The sequence below is a fragment of the Hylaeus anthracinus genome, unplaced genomic scaffold (assembly GCF_026225885.1).
Source record: "Hylaeus anthracinus isolate JK02 unplaced genomic scaffold, UHH_iyHylAnth1.0_haploid 0, whole genome shotgun sequence".
Taxonomy (NCBI): domain Eukaryota; kingdom Metazoa; phylum Arthropoda; class Insecta; order Hymenoptera; family Colletidae; genus Hylaeus; species Hylaeus anthracinus.
Genome location: NW_026533254.1, coordinates 3,490,082 through 3,515,798, shown reverse-complemented (window position 1 = coordinate 3,515,798; position 25,717 = coordinate 3,490,082). Strand labels below are relative to the sequence as shown.

At 37.3% G+C, this 25,717-nt stretch overlaps 1 protein-coding gene across 2 annotated transcripts in view; it reads left to right on the top strand.

Annotated features, from left to right (window-relative positions):
• LOC128896225 (protein rhomboid) overlaps window positions 1–25,717 on the top strand; it is a 427,225-nt gene that overhangs the window by 289,949 nt on the left and 111,559 nt on the right. For both annotated transcript variants that reach the window (XM_054159441.1, XM_054159442.1), the window contains one exon: window positions 11,167–11,279. In XM_054159441.1, the coding sequence (XP_054015416.1) occupies window positions 11,167–11,279 (113 nt within the window). The remainder of the gene's footprint in view (window positions 1–11,166; window positions 11,280–25,717) is intronic.

Below are 25,717 nucleotides of genomic sequence, written 5' to 3'. Positions count from 1 at the left end.
TGTCCTACTCAGAAATACTATTATCATTTCTTCCCTACAATGCATTGGAAGAACCAATGCTGTCATAATCAGCCTAATTATCAAGCTTAATTTCAAATTCAGTACAAATTTCTGTTTTATTTGACTATCAATAATCAATGATTCCTGTCGCTATCTAAATTAAATAAAAGAAGAGGATACATAACTGAGAAAATAAACGATGCACCATAACGTTCAGCTTGTAGTTCTGATTCTCTATGCCTGCTCCGACGCGACGTAACAGTTTCTGCGTTCCTCCAATTTGCATCGAATTTCGCTGGGAATCGCAGCACTAATGGATTACGTCACGCATTGTGCCTCATTATCACGAGCAAGCCAACATTTCTAACCTGACACTCCTGTCGCTTCCGAAAATTGGTGTGTTGCCAATTAATATTCATTCGTAATTGTTAATTGAACAGCGGATAACCAGCTGCGGGTAGACCGTAACCTCGAAACTCTCTGCCGCGGTCGTTGAAGCCGCACATAACGTCGGCGTCGCTCGACTCTGTCGACTCGACAGTGTCGAGGGATTCGAACGCTTCACAATTACAATTAACGCCCCCTAAACATATCCACCTCGGCCTGTTCATTTCTACCCCCTACTACTTTCTCGTGGACGAGTACCTGTTCATTTATGATTTTCCAATCTATATCTATACTAATATTGGGTATTCGAAAAAGTTCGTGGCGTTTCTCAACCATTTGCATGATTTCATCACATCGTTCTGTGATTGGTCGACCACAGCGTGATGCATTTTTGACATCAAATTTTGATAGAGTATTTTGTCCGTAAACACCACAAATTTTTTCACAAGCCTGCACAGCATTCTCGCTTTGATCGAGCGTCAAAATGCTACAAACTTTTTCGAATACCCATTATTTTAAGGAAGTCCATCATCTTGCACGGTTAGGATAAAACGGAGCTAGGTAAATTGTCTCCCTCCCGTGGAACAGTTTTGTTCAGAACATTTGATTCAAAGCTGTCGGTCGCGCGGATTCCTTTAACGTTTGATGACCCGTAACTCTTCTTCGCCGTAGGGCCGTCAACACGATTAAACCATTCCACGAGCCAATATTCTCTACGAGCAAATTTGCGCGGGTAACAGTTTTGCATTCCAAATCGTCGGGAAGCCGACTTGCCGCGTAATGTAGGCTCGCCATCGTGTAAACCCGGCATAATGAAATCCGTGCCATTAGGCCGGCCAATAGGTAAATTCTCCTGCTCGCCCCAAACGTCGGTTTCCCGCTCATCCGGTGCAAACTATCCCCTACTCCTGCTCGATTCGATTCGATTCGTCTCGAAAGCGAATAGGACCGTGCTCCTCGACAATGCTCCGGAAAATTCACTCCATGTACCCACGCGTGTGCGTGTTACCGTGTCCTTCGAGTAACGAAACGAACATGACTCTTCTTTGTCAGCAGAGCAATTTCTGCGTAGCGTTGCGCACGAGGCGAGATAAATCTCGATCTCGTGTCGATCTCGTCTCGATTTCGAGATGTGATTCGAGATCGAGATTACTTGTAACATTCGAGATCGATATCGAGATTTGAGGAAGATCAAGATTATTTCAAATCGTCGAGATCTCGACAAAATCTTTTATTATATTGCCGATCGCCAACACATATAACGCCCAGACTGCTGCGCTAACAAACGATGCCACATACAATTTTGTTTCGATTCTTAATTCTTGTTTATAGGTAGAAATCTCGTTAACAATATTTCTCTTATCTTTGACTTTACTTTTATCTTTTCCTAGCATAATTATATTATTCAGTTTCATAACAAGTTCGCTAATAAATTGGCAAGTTTTAAGTTAAACTTGTACACTTTTTTAATATTCTATAAAGTAGATATCTCAAAGATAAAATTCTTTTCTTTACTTCGACCATTATTAAACTTAAGTTACAGTCAAAAGGATTGCTGAACAATCTTTTGGGTAACTTGTCCTCTTGTCGCCTACATAATTCCAACATCGATACTTGCATTAATTGTATCAGCTGTCGCTATGTTGAATCCTGTGCCAGTGAAAAACTATTAAAAACGTTGTAAACATAAACTGATGCCGATAGTATTGTTACTAAACTGGAATACTGTTAATATCGTAAGTGTACGGACACGTGAGAAATCTTCTACAAGAGTCACGGATTTAGAGTTGGTATAGTTTATTAAACGAATCCCGAGATTTTATCACGAACACGAACGATATCCGGGAGAAATTCTGTTTTGATATATAACTATTATCCGAGGGGAGGCATAGATACATTATTTTTAGTTTCGAAATTAGATTTGGCGAGATTCCAGCGTATCGACGTGAGAACCGCGCTCTTCGAGTACGCTCACGTGCAAAAGTAATCCACTAGTCGGTGTGCTCAAAGCTTTCACGATAATTGGACTGGTTTATGCGGGCATAAACAACTCACGACAGATTTAACCCGTAAAATTTGATTAACATTCCTCTTTGGAGGAACTAATAAATTTGATTAAATTTCGTTGTCGTATCTGTCTAACGAAGTATTTATTTAAAATAAGAAAGAAAAAATTGAAAACAAACTATACGTGATTTTTCACGAAGTACATTATTGAGAGCCGGTGAGAAAGTAGACGTGTTGCAAACCCTGTCTGTAATGTAATTTAGTCTCGAACCCGTCAAATAAGTTATGCATCGGGCTATAAATTAAGGTATCAACTCTGTTAGGCGAGAAGACGGAAGACAGTGGATGCGTTTTAACAAAAGTAATTATTTGGGTGTTGTGTGCAAAGTAGAAAGCTTGCAAGAATACTTTTGGAGTCTCCAAAGAAAATATTAATTTATTTTAAACGTTACAATTTTTGACGAAAAAGATACAGGATTTTAATGATAATAAACTCCTAATGAGACTAAACCCCTGCAATAATCGAGGTTCTACTTTATCTGCCATTTATATACTCGAAGAGGATACATACTGTGGTCTAGAAATTGATATCAAATAAAATAATCTTTTTTATCATTATTTTGAAATATATATTCAGAGGAAAGACTCCTCTAAGACATTGTTTGGCGAATTAATATCTTTGTTTTCATATATTCACGAATTGAATTGTGTTCAAGCTACACAATAAGTTACTGAATTTACAAATCTATCACAGTCACGTGAGAAAAAAATTGATTTACTTACTGTATAGTAAAATATTTCATCTCACTATCCTCATACTTACTTGATTCGAGTTACTATTCTACTGTAAACTTTAAAATGCATACAGCGACTAATTAAAATTTTATAGACCTGGCTCTAGATGCTACGAAGCTTCCAATAATATATACCTTCAGTTGACGAACAATTAAAATTCAAACATTTGTTTTGAACAATTGTTTGGAAACAAATTTCTCCGAAACACCAGGCAATTCTAAGGTTAAGCTTTCCTGTTTTGATTTTCGCCTAATTTCCAGCGCGAGTGCGTTCATCAAGGCGCCCCACTTCGTTTACCGATCGACAGGCAGCATTCATAGGACGGCGATTAGATTTCAAAGCGCGCAAGAGCGCGAAGACAGGGGTGGGTGGAGGCGAAACGAGGGGGGATTTCACTGCCAGGCGATCGAGCAATCCGATGATCGTGCCCTAATCGAATTAAACTGGCCGCTTGTACTCGTGTTTACGACGGCCTGACTCGTCGGTTTGGATTTGCAGCGTTCGCGCGATAATGGCCGCACACTCTGCGCCCTGTTTGCCACCCCTCGTGCCACAGGCGAAAGGATTCGGTCCTGAGGGGGGTTCTCGTTGATTTCTGTTATCGTTCGATAGAAACTGCAACGCTACGGCCTTCTACGAGCCTATTCACCTTTAAGTAATCGCCAGGCACAGCGGTACTTCTTTTTAGCATAAAGTTGCTTTAGGAGTGCTTAAAATGAAGTCACTGGTTGTTTCCTCAGCTCGAGTGGATGGCATTTGAGGAAATGAACCATGGCTGACACGATTTCGTCTTATTGCATTCAGTGTCCTTGCTCGACCAGTTTGGAGGAAGAATTCTCTACCTCTGCGTCATATACAGGGTGTTCAAATAAAAGCATTCAATATTTATATGGTGTATAGGGCACACTGTACTGAGTAAAGAAGCTTTAGTAAACATAGGTCCAAAGGTCAACTGTTTCTGAGATATAAACATTTTTGTTTGCTGGTATCATGAGTGACTTCTTACTGGGTTTTCGATATTTATAGAAGATTTTCCACGTGTCCACCCCTCTCATTTCTGTAGACGCTTGGCATTTTCTTCTTACAGAGTCGCGAACTCTCCCGAAAATCCCACATTTCTGTCGAATTATTTGACAAGCATGGTGGATTCCGTTACGTAGTACTTCTAAGTCATTTATCGGCGTGGAATACACTTGGCTTTTTAAATATCCCCATAAAAAGAAGTCCAGAGGATTTAAATCGGGAGATCGAAAAGGCCATGCAACTGGTCCACCACGTCCAATCCACCTTTGACCGAACACCGTGTTTAAGTGCTCTCTCGTGATACTAGTAAACAAAAATGTTTATAACTCAGAAACGGTTGACCTTCGGTCTAATGTTTACTAAAGCTTTTTTACTCAGTACAGTGTGCCCTATACACCATATAAATATTGAATGCTTTTTTTTGAACACCCTGTATTGATAATTGGTAATCACTACACATTCTACATTTATGATGTACAATATTACAGAAGACATACATAATGTATGTTGAATATATTCTAAAAGTAATATAATAATATTGTTATTTCATTTTGCATAAATGCACGTACCTTTTGGATATGTTTAGCATGTATTTATTGTAATAGTTTATATCATAAATTCATAAAATCCACAGTCTAATAATCGCGATTTTCTAAAGATACGCGAGGCACTGCTTTAAGCCGAATCGAGTCATGTTTGGACTTGGCTTGGCTCTGCTTCGCATGTTGATAATTGGTGATCTCGATTTTCGAGGGATATATGAAAAATTATTTTGATCCGACTATGGTCGTATTTGGACTCATTTTTATCGGAAAGACTACATCAATCCATTAGAGACAAGCCTAATATGAGGGCCATTTAAATATGTATAAACCGGAATTTTTGTACACAACTTTATTGGTGATAGATACAAATACCAATAGAGTGCCTTATTTTCAACCGACTTTAAAAAGGAGGAGGTTACTCAATTCGATATGTACATTTGTTTTTTCTACGTACATTTCTTCAACAGAAATATAGGATAAAACTATTTTTTATTATGGGATCAGAAAGCTTCCTATTGAATGAACAAAATATATTTCTGTTGAAGGAATTTACGTAGAAAAATAAGGCAATCCATATGTATTTTTATCTATCCTCAGTAAAGCTGTGTAAAAAAAAATCCGGTTTATAATTAGACGACCATCGTAATATATAGACACATTACAAGAATAGTGAATCTAGTTCCTCAGATTTCCAAGTTACAAGCCATCTTCTTTTACGCATCTGGAAAGCGTTACAATTTTCTTCTCTCTGATATTCGAAACTTTCAAACTTACACCACTTTTAGACAAGCTGCCAGGTCCTTTATCCTTCTTGGTCTATCTTTAACATACTCTCCTCCCTTAAACTCTTGACTTCCTAACTGTCGGGCTTTCTTATGTCTTATACATGTACTTGTACCTCGAGGACAAACTGTGTTAAGTCCATTTCGGAGAATAATTATAGAGAATAATACAAATCGATAAAGCTTTAAATTTAATTCCTTATAATAATTCAACAATATTTCAATTAATCAAATAATAAAGTATCAGGAAAATCTATGCTCTGAAGTAACAATAAATTTTGAACACTTTACAGTCCAAGAATTTTGTTAATACAAACTATTAGCAATTACAAAGCAATTTTATGATCTTAAATATTTAGAAGTGTTGGTCATTTAAATTTTATTACATCATTTCGTTAATTCAACTTGCGTTACCACAAACAACATATAAATTCAGTTTTGGTGCACAATGTAGGCCAAAATTTTCTATTTTCTGTAGATCTTGATTAGCCGTAGGCCTCATGAAGTTGGCGCTAGTGTCGCATTGCTCATAACTTCCAGAGATATTCTTCCCTGATGACACGTTATTACAGAAATAAAATTGTTTTTAAATACGTAACATTTTCTTAAACGTCAAAGCTTTCGTTTGAGAGCGTCCGAATACTTTCGTGGTCCACTATAAATGGACGACGTCATTCAATTGGTCCCATCATTACCTATTTCTATTTTCGTTCCCTCAAACCCTCGTCCTGTAAGGTACTCGTGTTGTTCATCTCTACGATAAGCCATGAACGATAGATTAAATTTCACGGTGGGATCCACAAGTCGCCGACAAAAAGAATCCGGCGGTGTTTCGGTAGACGTGGCCCGGCGCCATTCTCTTCTAAATATCCTGGATAGGTTGCGGCAGGACGATAAACTCCGAACAAACGATCGAGATTAATAGAACGAGCCCTTGAGCCCCTTCTGCGATACTATCGATCCAGGTCACGACGACGGGACACACCGAGCGACTCTCCCTGGGATCGTAAATTCACGTCGAAGATTTACTTACTTAGCCGGACACTGGTCGCCGACGAATCTCCTATGCTTCATTGCCAGTAAAACCTTCACCTATACAACGCCACCGAGAAATGTTTGATCCTCGATTGCACGAAATTCTATTGTATTTTTTAAACGGGAAATTACTTTACGTTAATAGGAACACCTAGAAATTAATTCTCGATCGTGGCCGGAGAAAAACTGAGGGAATAAGTGAGGACAACTGAATGAGTGGCCAAGACGTTTCGACGTGGTTAGGAGTATTATTATGCAGTCGAGGTTTGATTGTTGCATTTTCCATATTGCACAGTTGCTAAGCAAGAATATAGGAGTAGTAAGGGGAATATGGTGGGTAAGGATGCTACTCATTGGATTGGTTACTTTGATTATTGTACGGACCTCGATTATTGAATTATTGTCCTGGAATAATCGAGGTTCTACTTTATCTACAATTTATTTGAATATTTGATGTACCTGAAGAGGACATGCACTTTTGGTTAAAACAAAGTATGAAATAAAACACTACTACTCTTTCAATTTTGCTCAACCTACCATTAACCAGTTCTTCATTACCTTTTACTATCAAATTTGAATCTATACATGAAAAAATAACACACTCTATCGATATATTTCTTTGTTCATAAATGAACTATTATTTAAGCTACAGAATGCGGAAGTGAATTTGAAAAGCTACCAAAGATCTTTATTAAATACAATTATCCACAAATTCAGTAAAATTGCCTCGGTGAACTTTACAGGAATTTTTTGTTGTTAAATAGGCTTGCAAGGATAAGATGTAGATTTGTAGAAGTACTTTGTAGTTCTTGGAAGCAACCATTCATTTCTTTTAATCATCACGACTTTACATTCGATCTCGAGTGACAATTAACGATCGATCGGCGATCGTCAGTTGTTAATGGAATTACATTTTGCCCAACACGGTCGAACGTTAAAGAAGCCCCACGCGCGATAGCGACGAGGCGTCCCGAGCGAAAACGACGTCTCCACAGTGGCAGCAAATTTAATTTTCCTCGTCTACTAGACGGAAGTCCTTCCCTGGATTCGTCGGGGCGCACCCTTCCTTCTAGTCTTCCGCCACGACCGCCTCCTTTTGGCAATCAAACGAGCAAGAAACGCTGCGGCTTCCGGCAGCTGGTTCTTCGTGGGCAGAACTTGCTCTATCGAACTTCGTCCCGCGATACCGTGGCCCACTGTCGTAGCCTTGAACAATTGGCCAACACTTCGGTGACAGTTGGGAGCAAAATCGAACCGACGAAAGTATTTTTCATGAAAACGATAACTAATTTACATTTGGAGATGTGATGTGCAAAACATTTGCTGCGTGTCTATTTAGACATTTAATTTACTGTTAACATTAATTTAAACTATTGCGTTCACATTATTCAAATTACTCTCGTTATTCAAGTAACACAAGGATTAACTCTTTGCACTCGAGAGGTGACTCTCAGTCACCATTAGGTGTCACGCAGTAAATCTACAATACCTAATGTTTCTTTAGGTTTAATTTTTTGGGAGCTCGAAGTGTCGATAAAATGATTGTCGGTGAGGTAAGGGTGGCCTTATTCTCAAATCTAGATAGCTTAGAATTCATGGCAATAGAATGCTAAAAAACATCTCGAGTTGCTGTCAGATACCAGAAAAAAATGCCTCGAGTGCAAAGGGTTAAAAATTATGAGTTACGTGTGTTGTTACGCATTACACAAATTATTTAAATAATATGCATTGTACAATTCATACAGAATTGTATAGTGTAAATAATAGTTGATATAAAAGTTGAACAAGCTTTTCAAATTATTCGAGTTAATCGAATAATAGAACAATTGCAAATTGTACGAGTACGCATGTTGTATACGCTATGCAAATTATGTAAATAATACAACTTGTACAATCATTTATTTATTAAGTTCCAACAGCGCGGGTAGTGTCGACTATAGTCAAAGTAAATATATCCAGGCCTCACAGTTGTATTTATTTTTTTGTAGACGCAACGATTTTTGTGAGAAGAGTTCGCAAATATTTGTTGGGGATAATCACCACAAGGGGGGTTGAACGTATTCTCGGTGCAGTAAGCATAATAGAAAGCGTTTCTCAGCTCGATGAATCGCAATGTCGCCAGCTCTTACGCCACTGTACATACTCTCTTCCGTCTATATCAGAGGTTCTCAAATTCATTTTGCCTATCACCATCTTCTTCTAAGAGGGAGCAGAATTGTTCATCATCCCCCTGAAAACCTGCCTTTTGAAGTCAGCCAATAGAAATTTGCATAATTTTTTATGTTTATGTCGTTGCAAGTAAGACAACCTTACACCTCCAAAGTTTATGATAACATACTAATTTTTATTAAATCTACAAAACTTTTAGCATGGTATACTTTAATCTTTATTAAGAATAATTCTAATACAAGGTGTACCTAAAGTGTGGCCACATAGGCCAACAAATATCAGAAATATATCTGTACAATTTTCTTCATTCCTCGTGTGTTCAGTCTATAGGAATACCCTATAGAATGAAACACCCCAGGCCTATGAATTAATATAATCGAATTTATAATTCAGCTATTATTACACACTCCTTTATTATCATTTTTGTTATAATACCTTTATAACTAGTTGTTTTGAAAATTACGGTAAAGACTGAAATTACAAAATTATTCATTAAAATCAACCATGATAGCAGATATTTACTATTTACAAAAAATTACAATTACAAAACAAAAAACACGGATAATATTAAAAATAATTCTAATGAAAACGAGGAACCTGGTGAGCCATAAATTATCTTATCAATTTGTTGATATTCAACGCCATCCTTATTTTTATCCAACGACACCTAATTACACTTAAGACTACTAGCACCACCTGCATCGTTCCAGGTTCCACCAGGTGACACGATGTTGGCCACTTTGGGAAGCACTGGTCCACATTGACACAAACCGCACGCGTAAGACGGTCCTCGTGATGGTGGATGTTTGTCTGCGTTCTCGTGGTACACACTCGGTCTATGTACAGGACTTAGCTCGAGGACTTTGCTAGCGTACTTGCTTGCATTTGCCTAACCGCGTTAACGGATCCCGATCCAAATATCAGCCATCGTGCCTCCAAGACCGCTCAGCTAAGCTTCCGCTACAGGATCGTGCCAAGAACTCACCACCCCATTTCGCGTCGTTGACTTTCGAAAGAGTCTCTCCCTGTTCCCCTCAGTGGTCCCTCTCCAACGTACTTCATACATACGCTCTGACTATACTAATGGGATGCAGTAGCTCAAGATATACCCAAAATAACGCCAGGACCTTTCGAGGTTTTATGTTGCCCACAAACTTTTCCTTTGAACGTCTGAGTAGTTCGTTAGGAAAGTGGTGTAAGTTTATCTTCCTTTATTTGGGGAATGTAAGTGGTTTATGTTGCAATCAATGAATGATTGTTTTGCTTTCTTTACTATTTATTAAGCTTAAACAACGTTACAATAAAGGTAACCTTTATCATTCAAATTGTGTTTTGTCTTCTGAATAAAATTTTATGGTAGGCATACTGATAGACACTGAGAATGGGGTAGCAGTTTTCACCCTGATGAAATTTACAGAATAGTTGCAAACAGATTGTTTCAAAGCCGTGTATTGACCAACTCAGCCTGATCTATGAGACTGACTTGTAGTTTACTATCTCAGACTCATAATCAATACAATACAGTAGTTTATCCATACAAAGTGCAAAATAAATAAAGATTGAATGGGTTAAAGTGATGTATGCACTTGTGATATTGCTTTTCATATACAAAAATATGAATGGAACAGTCAATAGCATTCCGAACATTTCTAGATGGCCCACTGTTGGAATTTATTTTTCTTGAGGTTCATTTTTCTCACCTACCAACGGTACATGAGGTTCAAATTCAATCTACGCAACGTACGCTACCTGCTTCCTTTTCATTTTAATTCCACATCAACTCATTACGTACATTAACTCTTTGTCGAGTAAGCATTTGTGTATAATACATAACTAGTAAGAAATTGTATATATGTTACTTATTTAATAAATATATTATATATATTGTATATCATATTTATTTTTAAGCGGAAGTAGAACCTGAAATTTGTTTATGTTATTATTTGATAAAATATTGAAAACAGCAAAATACAATGTACTGTATCAGATAAGTACTTACTTCCAAAGTATTAAAATTCATTTATTGTGTGGTATTCCTCAAAGCATGAGTATATTGGAACAACGGCACGCATAAATTGCCAGACACTTCTAATTAATGTTATTTCTTTTCCGATTTGTACTCTGTTTGGCTAGAATAAGTTTGAACGCACCGGTGCGTCCGTACTTGTCAAAGGGTTAAATCTATAAATCGCAATTTTTTAAGAAATTTGTATACAAAATTATCCAATCATTTTATCAGCTACTCGTAACTGAAGAAATCCATGAAATTCATTCTTTTTCTATAGTCATTCGAAATATTTAAGTGACCGTGGTATAAATTAAACATACTGGCAGTGGTGTTAGTACTCTGAATACAGTATTATATAATAGAATGCAAACATTGAAGATGGTAGACTTACAGTGTGAAAATATTTCTGTTGCAGATGAGTGGCAAACGAACGAGGAGCTTCAAGTGCGCGGTTCACCATCGTGACCGTGAGGTTTGCTCGGAAAACGATTTTCACCTGCTCGTGCACGAGCCTCCTCTCTTTCGCAGGTATGATTATAACTCAAACTTAATTTCTTACTGTAAAACTATGACAATTATTTGAAAAGGGAGTGTTATAGCTATCAACCTGAAAAAGAGTATTATTATTGGAAAACAGTATATCTAAATAGACCACAGTATGAACCTGATCATCTAGCTAGAGTGTTCAACTGCTCTCTGGCAGTAACATGACTATTCAGGGAAGATATTGAAGTGTATCTTAGTAACCCTTAAAAAAAAATGATGTCTTTCGGTTTCATATTTTGAAGAAGAGAATTCACACAGAATCAACACAGAATCACCATTAACACATTGTTGACCAGTCACGAGTTAACTCGTGCTTGCACTTTCATTATTTATTTCAATTTATGAAACCCAGGGCGATATAGAATATTGCAAAAGCTTTGCTCATCATGTTTAGTCCTGTCGGTTTTTGATTTTTTTTTAACAATAGAATATACTCTCCTCAGTATTTAGGTTTATATCACTCAGGAGTTCAGTAGGTGACATGAAGTCGCTTCTGGGTAAAATTGCCAATCAACAATGTGTTAATATTTAAGTGTCTGTTTGTATTACTGTGTCTACTCTCTACAAAAACATACTAAACGAGTCCCTGTATTTGTGGTTTGAAAGCCAAGACTTGAAAATATCGCGAAGTTCGAAAAACCGTTTGAGAAAAGAGAGGTCAAGTATCGCCTAGCAATACTCGTCTCTATTGCATTCGGTAACAATCGTGAAAATAAAAATGGAGCAAAGAGCAATTCGCATCCGCGCCTCATACGATCCCTCTGTCGTCCATCTAGAGCACGAAATCTCTACGCTACCAAAGAGAAATTCCTGTGCACATAAGATAAGAAGCGCCGGCAACCTGCAGGCTCTTTGCAAATAAAATATCGCTCGGGCGTCAAGCGAACAGAAGATAGAAGAGCACGGATGGAAAGTGAGGGGGAAGAAGGCATAGAAACGAAGGGTGGTCGGGTGGAAATATAACGAGACGATATTCCAGGCAGGTAGTGCGAGCACGCTTGGAATTCGACGCGAGTAGAGCCCTTAAGTCTCGCGGCATTCCCCTTTTCTCATCGTCGCTCCTGTTCTCGCGTCGTGACGCCTCAACACCTCGACGCCCCCACTCGTCACCGATGGGGGAAGGACCACGCAAATTTTCGCGACGAATCTGGGAAACGTATAAAAGTGGCTCCACGACACCCCCGGGACCCGCGAACCGCTTTCACATCAGAAAACTAAGAATGCTTTACTGCCGGCGATACGTCTAGCTGGAAGCAATCGCAAACGACCGCGTTGAATTCGAGAAGAGGTAGGTTGATGTAGAACTTTCTTGGTAGCCAACGCCACCTGTCGACGTTACGTTTCGAAACGAAATATGGGGTCCATCATTCATGTCACTGTTTCAAAAATTGCCATCTATGTATGTATAGAAATCGGGATTGTAAGTTTCATAATTTTCTGATGGACCACTATCGAGGTATCAAACAAACGCCAACATACGTGCAGAGATACATCCAATCGTGCAGAATTTCTTTAAAAATTTAATCGCTTCAATATTTCACATAGAGGAGTCGCGATACTAAACTTCATGATTTTCGGATGAAATATTTTATTTATAAGGTACCAAGGAAAATGGAGCCCAATACACATACACACACTCATGCATAGAGAATTTCTTCAAACATTGAATGACATTGATATTCCATATACGAAACTCGTCATATCAAAATTCATAATTTTCTGATGGTACACTTTTGAGATATAAAAAAACACAGGGTTCTACGTACATAATACACAAATCCATACAAACAGCAGTTGGTTTAAAAAAACGAAACGTACCAATACTGTATGTAGATGAAGTCTTCATATTTAATTTCACCATTTTGTGATGAATGAGAATTACTCGTGAGATATAAAACAAAGCAAACCACAACATACATACGCATACACACATGTATTTTCAAAAATGGAGTGACATCAGCATTCCATACATAACAATCATGACATAAAGCTTTATGATTTCCTGATAAACCATTCCTGTACGCGAAATATAACACAAAAGAACTCAACATACATGCATACATAGATCCATACATGCAAAATTTGGTAACCGATATTTTTGCATTTTTGGACTCGGTCCACCTCAAAATATCGATAAATGCAAAAACTCGAGGGTGTCGAATTTTGTCGGAGACCAATACTTCCCTTCCGGCATATTCAATAACAGCCTGGAGAGTAATAGTACGTGGGCGGGGTCATGTGACCGACGAAGACAGTTATACGCTCCGCGACAAACGTCTAGCGAAATTGTGGGAAACTCTGCTCTAGGAAGAAATTTCTTTTCGATTCATGCGCATTAATGTTAATGCTTGCTTTCAGTCGTGAAATTCAAGGAAGCACCGAATGATGTTATTAAAAGTCTCAAGAATTTGTCTGGAATCTCAACGTTTTCTATGCTTTTATTTTCTTAACTGTTAAGTGCTACAGAGAAGAAGTATTGCTCTGAGTCAAAATGCAAGGATTACATTTTATTTAAAAGAATTTGTTTAAAAAATGAATAGCATCAATGTTGCGTATAAACAAGTCCTTATACTAAATTTCATTGACTTTCTGACGAAGCACATTAGAGGTATGAGACACAAGGGATTCCAACATATACACATTACATACATACACGTGCACATTCATACGTAGAAAATTTGGTAAAAAAAACTGCATGACAGTAATGCCCCCTATATATACTATAAATCACTGCACCAAGTTCGTTTGATTATCCGAAGTTGACGTTTCTATCTCACCCTGACATTCACCACCGCAATTTCAAACTTCTCGAGCCTGTTCCACCACAATTTCCAAAGAACGACGACTATTTTACTCCTCCAAGCCGGTGTAACCCCTCAAGCCGAGTAATTGGCGAACCGCGCGAAGATTCCCAGCGTTCCCAGTTCCATAATTTTAGTCTAGCGTCTATAGGTCCCTCTCGCCGGCACGCAAGAGACGTTTTTAATCGGAGTTTCCGTAGAGCGTGCACGGAGCGGAAAATTTCTACGAGAAACACGGCTATTAACCGTAGATTCCTTTCTGTTCTTCCGTCTCCCGCTTTATAAATCCCTCGGCGCAGCGTGCTCTCGTTCCTGGCTCGAATGCGCCCGTTTTATACTTACCCTTGGCAGAAGAGTTCACTTCGAGCCTGGCGGAGGCCCCGGCTTTCTTCGTCGCCAGGCTCAGCGAAAGCTATCTCCCAGACCTGGCTGACTCCGGATATAAAGCGTCTCGGATAGATATAATCCACCGCCAAGCTACGAAACAAAGATTCACCCTGCCCACCCTTTATGACGTTAAACTTTAGTTAAGCCTGCGGAGTTAATATGACTGATTCCATTTTCACTCCCTCGTAATTCCCGCCGCTAACGCCTAGCTGCGACGCTGGCCAGCATTTTTTTAAGCCATGAAATAGCAGCGCCCGAGGTTCGTTAAATAATGGCCGATTCTGGCGACGTTCCTTTCGCGGATTAAATCCGAGCTATCGCGGGCGAGCTGAATTCGCAGAGAGCTGGCAACGTTGCGCGGGACTTTTTTTGGTAAACCGCGGTAGTTATCGAGGTTACTCTACGTTTTCAAACGAGGTATGGGAACGACTATGTTAAATTCTCTGTTTCATTTATGAAATTATTCCAAAAATTGCCATCAATGTATGTATTGAAGTTAGGATGATAAGCTTCATAATTTTCTGATGAACCACTATCGAGGTATCAAACAAACGCCAACATACACGCAGAGATACATCCAATCGTGCAGAATTTCTTTAAAAATTTAATCGTATCAATATTTTACATAGAGGAGTAGCGATACTAAACTTCATGATTTTCGGATGAATTATTCAATTAATTTCTAAGATAGCAATGAAAACAGAGCCCAACATTCATTTCGTTTCGAAATCACCTTTTTTGATAGTTTCGTTGTAGTAAATCATTTTTATAAATTTGACTATGAGTCCTGGTTTTGTAGCAGTACAGGTCAAACATGTACTGTAAAGTTTATTATAACTTTTGTAATAAAAATATAAAAGGTTTTTAGGAAGAGATTTTCGAAAGACTTTTTATTTGATTTGTATGTAAAAATTATTTTTATTTGCTTCACTATACTATTACTATCTTTATGGAAGAATTTAAATCTCGTCGAATATCAAGCGTCACTCAGACATTAAACCACTGCCAGAAAACGCAAGTGACGTAAATTGACACCGGGGCGAACATAATTTCTCAATCGATTGACACAAACTGACGTCTTCGAGACTTTTATGGCTAAGAAAATAGAAGAGGAAATCGAAGAATCCCAGTAGTGAAAAATTCTAAGTTCAGATTATTCTCCACATTTAAACAAAATCAATCTATTAACACAATATTATAATAATAAATAAACATTAATACATACAAAACGTAGCGATTGAAGATGACTAGTTAAGTATTATTTCGCTTTTAACGCAAAGCTCCCAAATTATAAAATCCAACCTAGAATATTTGATACTCCTAAGAAATCAAGTCATAAATATAGAATGAAATTTGTTTGTACGAACCTTTGTTTGCAAGAAATTTGATTTTAAAATGCAGAGCACGAGCGCGTTTCGCTCGGTTCAATGGCGCACGTGCCCCGCGTATTTTTTTAAATCGAATACCTCGAAAACAAAGACTCGTACAGAAAAATTCTACTGAATATTTTCCATTCATTTTTTCGAGAAGAATGGTATTCTGGATATTCTGAGAATTTTATTTGCAATAAATGTTGTCTTACTTTTGATAACAAGGCAGAACAAAACCAAGCAAGATTATAACTCACAAATCTACGTACTCGTTCGGTAACGAGGTACACTGTGACGTATATATCTGATTATTAATTATCAGATTGTATTACACGATTGCTGGTTCTCTACTCGTTCGTTCGCAGATACTAACTACCATGCCAAGTAGCTTTTGCGGAAAAGAGTAATCAAGACTACGATTTCTGTATTTCCTGTCGTAATTAACTGTTGGGCAGCGTGGCAACTATCATTAAATTTGCCAAGTACGGTTTTTATACTAATCGCATCCTTCCAACAATTTCTCCTAAAGCAAAGGGAAAGCAATATGAGTTAATTAGAAACAAAGGCAAATTTTCGATAATTAACTCGCTGTTCGCCTCGGTTCGTAGAGCTGAATTAATTTCACATCACGGTAATTTCGTGGTATTACGATCTTGCTTCTTTCGTTTAACGTTCAGGCTGAGAGTTTACCCGCGTAGCAATAAGGAGTGTAACATTGTTACATGCAACCACTCCCCGCATCGAGAGAACGAACACGATGCTTATTGGTTCCTCTCTCTCAATGGCGCATTATAACTTCGTGGGGCCCAAGATGAAGTGCAATTTGAAGGCCCCATGTTTAAAAAATGGTGTAAAAAACAATATTACTTGAATTCACTCTCATTTTGGCAAGGCAGCAAAACCTACGCAGCATAAAACGTACCCACGAATACAGGCATGAGGAAAATTTTATTCGAATAATAGCAGGCGAATAAAACCAACGTTACTCTATTCGTAGTGCTTAATTAATGTAACAGTTGCGTTTTCATTTGTTTATTGTAAATCATTACACTCTACAATTCCAATTCTAACTTTTATTCAGTGAATACTGAATACAAAATTAAATTGTCATCGTTTGTTATTCGAAAGTTTGAATTAGATGAGAATTTTTTCCTCTTCTGTTATAATTTAATAAGAATATTTAGTATTTTTATTTGGACATTGTATGTTATTTCAATTGACAATTTCTTTTGTCCAACACTTTGCTACATTCTACTAATATAATATAATAAACATGTTACGTTTATTTGTGTTACTAATTATGATTGTATCACTAACCATTTGCGGTTGTATTAAATTTAGACATGGATATCGTACTGGTCGAAATTAATTTCCGAAGAACGAGCAGGGATACGTAATATGCAGGATTGTGGAGGATAAACAAGATTTATTAATTCTTTTGTAAACTTTAGATATATGTTTACACAATAATGTGTTTCAATGTTATGTTTTTACGAAGAAATTATATTTTATAATTCTCCATTGTGTGGTATCTTTCGGTAAGTTTCTTTTTGCCATTTTTCGAGTATTATTTTTGAAATATCTTAAGGAAGTATGGAAGGTACAATCGGAGACAAATGTACATGAAATATCAATTAATCGAATATCTTTGTAATTACGACATTTAAATGAAAAAATTTATAGTTACAAGTTTGTTTTTAATGTCAAGTTTCTAATTTAACACGAATTTTTTGTATCTATTTAATTTTAGAATGAAATTCTTAATCTTTTTTTCATTAATGATAACACTTTTGGCATTGAAAATACCTTGAATTCAATTTCAAATAAAAAAATACAGAGAAAGTGTAAAATGATATGTGGACGAATACAATATAAGATTAGGATGGTTCTTTGCTGTTATGGCTAAGAGCAGACGTACGACCGGAACGGTAAAAAAGCTTTGGTGGCTGAGAGTAGACATACGACCTTAAAGGGTTAATAATTTCTTCCTATCTTTATTGACATTTAAAGATGACTCAACCTAAATTTTTGAATCATGAACTAGTACAGCTATAGCCAGAGGTCTTTACAATAAAATATTGTTTAATGCCTTTCGTGGGCAGTAGATGGCTACCAATTTTGCAAGAACGTCAGATAGTTACTAACAGTAACAACTATTACGGCAAAGGTACCTAGTAATTTCGGATTACGTCATTGTTAATGTGTCACATGCGACCTGGTCGAGCCATTACATGTTTTTACAGTCCAACGTGGTCGAGTGTTATCCACGAGTAGCAGATGGGCACAGTCTGTGCCCCCTAACATGGCGGCCAGGGGGCACGTGCTCCCTCAGTTCCTACCTTGTCACAGTTCTGATCACGGTTCGTGCTTATTATTGTCAGCCCTCAAAGAGCCCCTCTCTCCCTCGTAGCACCAGAAATCGCCAAGAACCGGAAAGAAGCAGCGACAAATTAGAGGCCGAAGACGTCAATGCGGTTTGTGCTTCTTTGTAAACGCACGGCCCACTTCCACATGTTTCTCCCTGTCGCACGTTCCATCTTTTTCGTTTCCCCGATAATACTTCCGTGAAAAGCGACTGTACAGTCCACCCGATAAAGGGAAAACTTATGAATGTCACTCCGTTTTTGCGCTTCGACAGAGTTAATCACGAGACTGCTTCTCGTCCTGTGTTCGCCGTTCCTTCTAATGACAACGTATTTGTTGAGGGTTCGGAGCTCATTTGACGTTATAGTCGTCAACACTGGTGTAGGTTTACTCAGCCCAGATATTAATATCCTTGGTACGAAGGTTTGTGTAATGCAGCTGAATACAGCTAAAGCAAAGTGGATGTCATAATTGTACAGTGTTCAGTAAATTCTTGATATTTTGTTTTAATTTAGTTGTGTAACGCCTTTATTTGCCGAATAAAGAAAAAAAAATAGAACTTATGGATACTAAAATGTGCCATAAATTATATTTCAATATAGCAATGTTATGAAATGTAGTTGTTAGAAAATATGTACATACATGCAGAATTTTTTTAAATATATATTTAGAATCAAAGTTTGATGCAGAGGAGTCGATATAGCAAAGTTTATGATTTTCTAACAAACAACTCCTGAGATATAAATCAAACTAAATGTCGATATTGTGCACGCCTACAATTACAAAAATTGTTGTATGTTGGTGGACACGGTATCTTGATTCACAAACGTGACAAAGTAGTATGCAACTACAGTATTGTCTCGAAATAATCAACTGCTTTCTGTCTCGAAATAAGACAATATTGGACGAATTGAGACAATACTGTACTGTGGGCCATACGAAGGATAGAGTTAGTTCCGCTCTTCTCACGTGCTCGCTACACATATACAGACTTACAAATATCTTAAAAGCCTTTATACTAAATTTCAATTTTCTGATGAACCACTTCTGAATTAATTAAAAATGTAATAAAACAAAATGACTTAACATATATATTACATATAATTTTCAACGCAGTTTTTGGAAGTTTTTAGACTCGAGATACCTCAAAACATCGAAATATACCAAAAATACAGGGAATACAAATTTCTACCAATAAAAATACTACTTCTCTGCCCATAACAGCCGGGCAAAGTAAAAAATACGAGTAATATTCCAGAGATTGATTTACCTTTCACGTCGTCTGCGAGTGTCTGGCCTAGAACGAAGTTTCATGGCCTAGATTATAATTCCTTTTGGCTTGGTGTGCGTCACGCATCGAATGTAATTGAATTTCTCACAACGCGAGGGATTATAAGCAACGGGCGTAGAAGTTTCGCTCTTTCACGAATACGACCGGTATTTTCCCGGCTTCTTTTTCGTACGACGGCCTGCACTTTGTAGAAATAACGAGCTGGCCGAAGCAAGAGGGTAAAGGAAATGAAATTCACGGCTCTTTGATACCGCGTTAGGAAAGCTCCGGGATTTCTGCTGGAAAAGCTTTGCAAATTATTTCGATACCCTTCGGAGCCGTCTCGTTTGCCCGCCATTTATTATGCCGCTCATCAAAGTGGTTGTCGATGAATTGTAGGAATTTCTGTTCCCGTTGGAGCTAAGAAACGACGATAATGAAGTTATATCGCGATATAAAAAACGCGATTGTTCTTTGGCTCGCGCGAGGTACGGGTTAGTGCATTTTTAAGCGCCTCGGAGCGAAAAGTTTCGAAGGGAAAGATGAAATCAAGTCTTTCCTTTATATGGTGCTTATGGTACCATTGGAAGTGACTGAAAGCATTCCCGTACAATATTCTCACAATAGAATTGTTTACCTCTTCAAGGACATTGACATTATGTGTATACTTAGTTTTTTCTTAAATTCAAATTATTTTGAGTGAAACCAAATTGTAATCTCTTGTAGAACTATTTCCTATGGAATCTATCAATAATGAAACAGCATGATAGTAGATTTTAGGATACTTCTGAAGAGTATTCCCTGAATGTTTCAAGTAAATTGATCAAGTATTCCTAGAGATACCGTGTGCACTGACTTGAAAAACATGGTTTGGAGAAAACCGCAATTAGGTGTAGCGTTCGCACGCTTGGAAGTTGGTACATACATCTGGAATTCCGTAACCGTTTACCCATTATGGAAATTCCAAAGATACTGAAGATTTATTTCAACGTAATTGACGTTCGAAACGTGTATGCTTAAAGAAAATATTGCAAACAAAAATCGAGTTCTACAATCTCCAATACGTAACTCGTTGAATTTAATAAACACAGTTGGAAAACTTAATGTGTAAAACGGAACGTGCAAAAGTGTTAATAGGTAATTATATAATTTAAATAATATATGTTCCACGGTCAGAATTACTTTCAATAATATTATCATGGATAGGAGCAAATTAAGTGGATGGAAAACAAATTGAAAAAAATATGCTACCAAAAAATAAAGATTATTTTTGTTATTGTATTTAATGTTACATTAAATATGCATTATTAATAATAATATATAGCCAGATAAACATTTTACATTCACATACATCGCTAAGAAGTCTTCGATATATAGTTTGAAAGTTTAATGAATAATAATCCAAGACAAATAGTTTTTTACTGTTTTATTTAATATATATCCAGAATTCGTGTACATTGCTGAAAATAAATACATATGTTTATGTTATTAATGTATAAAATTACGAACTTACTTTTCTGTTTCCTTTAGATTTAAACTTTTACTTACATCAATTCTTTCACACCTAAGAGTACAATTAAATACTAATTTGTAACTTTACATTCAATCACACAAACAACGTTTGAATCACTAGTTCTCGATCCTCTTCAGATGTTTTATACATATATGCAAAATCTATAAAGGCAAAGAAGAAAATAGTCGCCATATTTTATTTTCAAATCAAATCAAAAATATAAAAAATTATAAAGTACGAATCAATAACTTTACCTGCAATATACTTTTAGATGGTAGTACATAAAAAAAATGTACATATAATTCCTGTCTCCTAAAGAGTTTCTAAATAAACTATCTTCTTACTACAAGAAACAAAGGAATCCACATTCTTTAAATCCAGTATAAGATCATTTATCTTAAGCGAAATAAAGTACGTCCATCAGAGATTTTAAGCACGGTATTGTTTTGACATAGCAACATACGTAAATAATGAAACGCTATGTTACGACCAGCATCGCGAATACACAGTTGTAATTGTAAACAAGATTCACACTCACAGTAAATTTCTGGACAACTTTGTTAGCTTTCAACGGGTGTCTGTGTACATTTTACGTTACACGAATTGGGAGAGGAGGCAAGAATAGCCTATTCGAGAAACCCACGGTTAGCAATGGGTACGTGAATCTCCAGTTTGAACATTTTTGAGCAATTCGATATGCTATACATATTCAAGTCGTTTTGAATATCATTCCGTGACTTAATACAATTAATTGCATTAACAAATAGACATTTCTTGTTTTAGAAATTCAAGAAAAATAAAGATTCATTTATATCGAACTGAAAGAGGAATGAAACTTGTTTTCCACATAGAAAATACATTGAATGGAGTATTATATTGCGCCAAGATATTTTAATAATAAATTTTGTTCTCTAAAGTTTATCCCACAACTAAGACATTGAAATGTTATGTTACTTAAACAGGTATACACACTAATTTCTACTTAAGTAATCGAATCAAGTAAATTAGTTAAATATTAATACTAGTGAAGAACCTTGGTTGTTGTATCGAAAATCGAATAAAAGAAAAGGATTACTAATAAAATACAAAAATTAATAAATACACAACGTAAGTAGTATAGATTTCCATCGTATAAATGGAGAAATAAATGTTTGGCATTTCAGTAATTACAATTGTACAATTGCTGTGAATATTAGTCATTCCCTTAAATCGATTATTCTATTTTCTTTTTCGTCTTTTGCCTACTTGTTAATGCAATAAATATTCAGAATTACCCTCAACAACCAATACATTTACATCAATCAACCCCAAAAGAAAAGATCGCTTTTTTAGTGCAATATTTAAAGTCTATAGGAAGCTCGACAAAATAGATATGTATTCAACCTATGTATTCCGTCGTAGACCTAGGTCAATATACCGATAACTGGAGGTGAGTAATAATTGAAATTACAACGATATGAAAGTACTCTACGCCAGAAATTAAACCTCTTTTATTTTACCTATTTATTAATTAATTATGATTTTTCATGTAACGAAAATGACATTTCCCTGTCGCACGAACTAGTTAGGGAGAACAAACTTCTCCTTTCGCTTGGATACAGTTTACCCAGTGACAGCGATCTTGTTAATTCCGTTGAAGAAGAGATAGTATCCCGGGGCCCCGTCTTGAAATACAAATCCGTCGAAACTCGACCCAGTCACGTAGCGTCGAATCTCGAAGTTAATAAAGGACATAAAGGAGCTGTTGTAAACTACTGGGTCGTGAAAAACGTTTAGGTGAACGCCAGTCGACGGGCATTAGGGCCCTTCGTGGCGCACCTGGTCAGGTTCGATTCGAACGGTCATCAAAGAGAACGAGAAAATTTCCCGAGCACGTTCACAGCTACCTCCACACTACTGGCCAATTTACTTTTTCAAACGCCGCTGCTCGCCGTCTGTCGGAACCTGTCAGAACCTGTCAGGTCCGTACCTGCGACACTTTCCCTATAAAAATCCCACTCTTCCCTCGTTCTCTTCTGGTTTCACGCATTCTGGTCAGTAAATAGCAGCCAAAAGTAGACGAAATTCTTCTCAATTGCGTATTTTGCGTAACCAATTAACCATGATTGAATTTAATTCTTCTCAAGTCTCGTCTATAAGTGTCGAGAGAATATGTTCGGTAACTGTCGCGACGCGGTCCTCCGCGACACTTATCGAATATTCAGTATATTTTAACACATTGACGCATACTTTTGCACAATTTTTGCGCTCGATTTTCGTAAAAATCCCATTCCTTACTCATTCTTTCGTGTTTCCACGCATTCTGCTCAGTGACTCGCTCAGAAGATTTGTCAAATTCCTCTAAATACAGTATTTTACGTAATAAATTAACCATAAATTGAATTTAATTCTTCTCAGTCCTCGTCTAAAAGCGTCTTGGAAACTTGTTTGGTAACTGTCGCTATGTGGTCATCCGCGACACTTATCGAACATTTAGTATATTTTAACACATTCACACTCACACTAATTTTTAAAGTACGTCCTCTGTGGACCGCCACTTACAAAGTGTCACAAAATTATTGACACACGTAATATTTTCTGTGACAAAAAATGATTTGTTAAATTCCGATTTTTTGTCTTCCTCTACTTTTTCTTACAATTAGTATAAACCGTTATAACGATCAGTCAACATATTTGTGAGCAATGAGAGTACAGAAAAAAAAAGAAAACTAATATCGAGCTACTATGGACTAAATGGTCAAAAATTTACACCCACTCAATCACCGGATTTATATTCCGCGATGAGATGACGTAGGATCAACTCGACACGAAAATATGGAAACATTCGATTACATTATAAATAATATAACGATGACAAAATGGCATTGCAAAATAAATTGGTGTAAGAATGGCGTAATATTTAAGAGGATTATTTAAAAACAATAATAGAATCAATATCGAAGACTTAAAGATTGCTCTAATAAATATAAACACAGGTGATATTTTTCATTGTAATAATCTGTGCCAATAATTTAGTAAGTTAAATATTGCTCAGGTGAAAGTATTTCGTTTTATTTACTTTTCATATTCTTAGAAGTTTATATTCTAAATACTACATTTCGTAAACAAATAGTGTTCAATTATTTTCTGTGTGTATCAATAATTTTGTGACACGCTAGACATACCTAGTAACATTATGCAATAGTTAATATAAGTCTAGATTAATATATACTAATATAGAAAAAATTCCCTTCGCAGTTCATTTCAAGACATTTTTACAAAAATTTCCGTATTCGTTTAATAATCTTATACTATTTCTCTTCTTTTTCAACGAACTTCTTCTCTTCTTTTCGTCAAACGATTGAGACTTGTAACTCGAAAGCGAATGATTTCTAGACGTACATGTATTAAGTCCTTTTCGTTCTTTTTAATTAGTGCTTTATTATGCACATAAAGTTTGACCACTTTTATCGCTGGTCTTGTATGTAACAATTGAAAAATTGGTTAAATTAAACGCAGCACTTTACTCGTCTTTTCCACACAATCGTCAGCATGTTATTTCACACATTTGTCGTATACGAACACTTTTACATAAATGTACTATAACGATGCTAAATAAACAAGAAACTGTAAATGAAATGCGAAGGTAGTCGAGGCTTTCAGTAGTTACTAGTTCATCGTCCTCGCGTCAATGAAGCATATCGATTAAATTTTCTTGAGGTCTCTGACATGCCACCAGGAATACCGCTATTTTTATTAAAGGTCATGGAACGTTCTCCAACGAAAAAAGTGGATGGCCACTGTCACAGTTTTGTAATGTTCAAACCAGGAAACCACGCGTCATCGACCGAGAGAAATTCTGAGAAAAATGTATGTACGTTGAGTCACATTCCCGACTTGTATCGTGTTTTTTATCGAACGTCTCGGATACATTTTACACGTTTATATTAGCGGTCCGTTGCTCGCAGAAACGTGCACGGCGTTATTAGACGAGCGTGTTTGAAATTCCAATACTAAACGTCGGAAGGTAACATAACTAAATTATGCGATACTATGTATCTCTCGTAGAAAACGAATAAGATAAATCGAATAGTTCAAGAAGTTACTTTGTTGTTTAACCGCTCGTCGCCGATCACTCGAGAAAATCCATACGTTGCAACCCACGTCACTTTTTGGAAAGACGCGTCCCTTCCATCGACACAAATTTCCGTTTTCGAGGCACTTTTGTGGCAACATTCGTAGCACTTGGACCACTTCGATTCGCGCAGCTGCTAACGATACGTCGAAACTTGGAACACTTCCACGCGCGGATATTCCTCTTTGCAACGTTCCCACGACACCGAAACCGTTCGCGTGAATTGAAAAAACGGTGATAAGAAAGCGTGAAGACGCGAGAAACACAGACCGAGTAAAAGTACACGCACCGCGAGACGGCTCGCGATAGAATGCTGAGGGATCGTCTAGTAGGGCTCGCTCGGCGGTGCGGTGGTGAACGCCGTGCGGCGATTGGCGAACGTGCGCCCCCCTCGGCAGCGAACCTCCGGCGCGGACCAATGGCCGCGCTCGTTGCCCCTCCACGCAGCAAGACCGCGTGTGCACCCACGCAGGGTGGCTCGTGGCTCGTGCTCGTGGTTCGAAGCTCGCGGCAGTCACTCAGTCAGTCAGTCAGTCACTCGGTAGGCCCGCGGTGCGCTATGAGCTGGGATCCTTGAAGGAACGAGACGCGAGTTTTTATT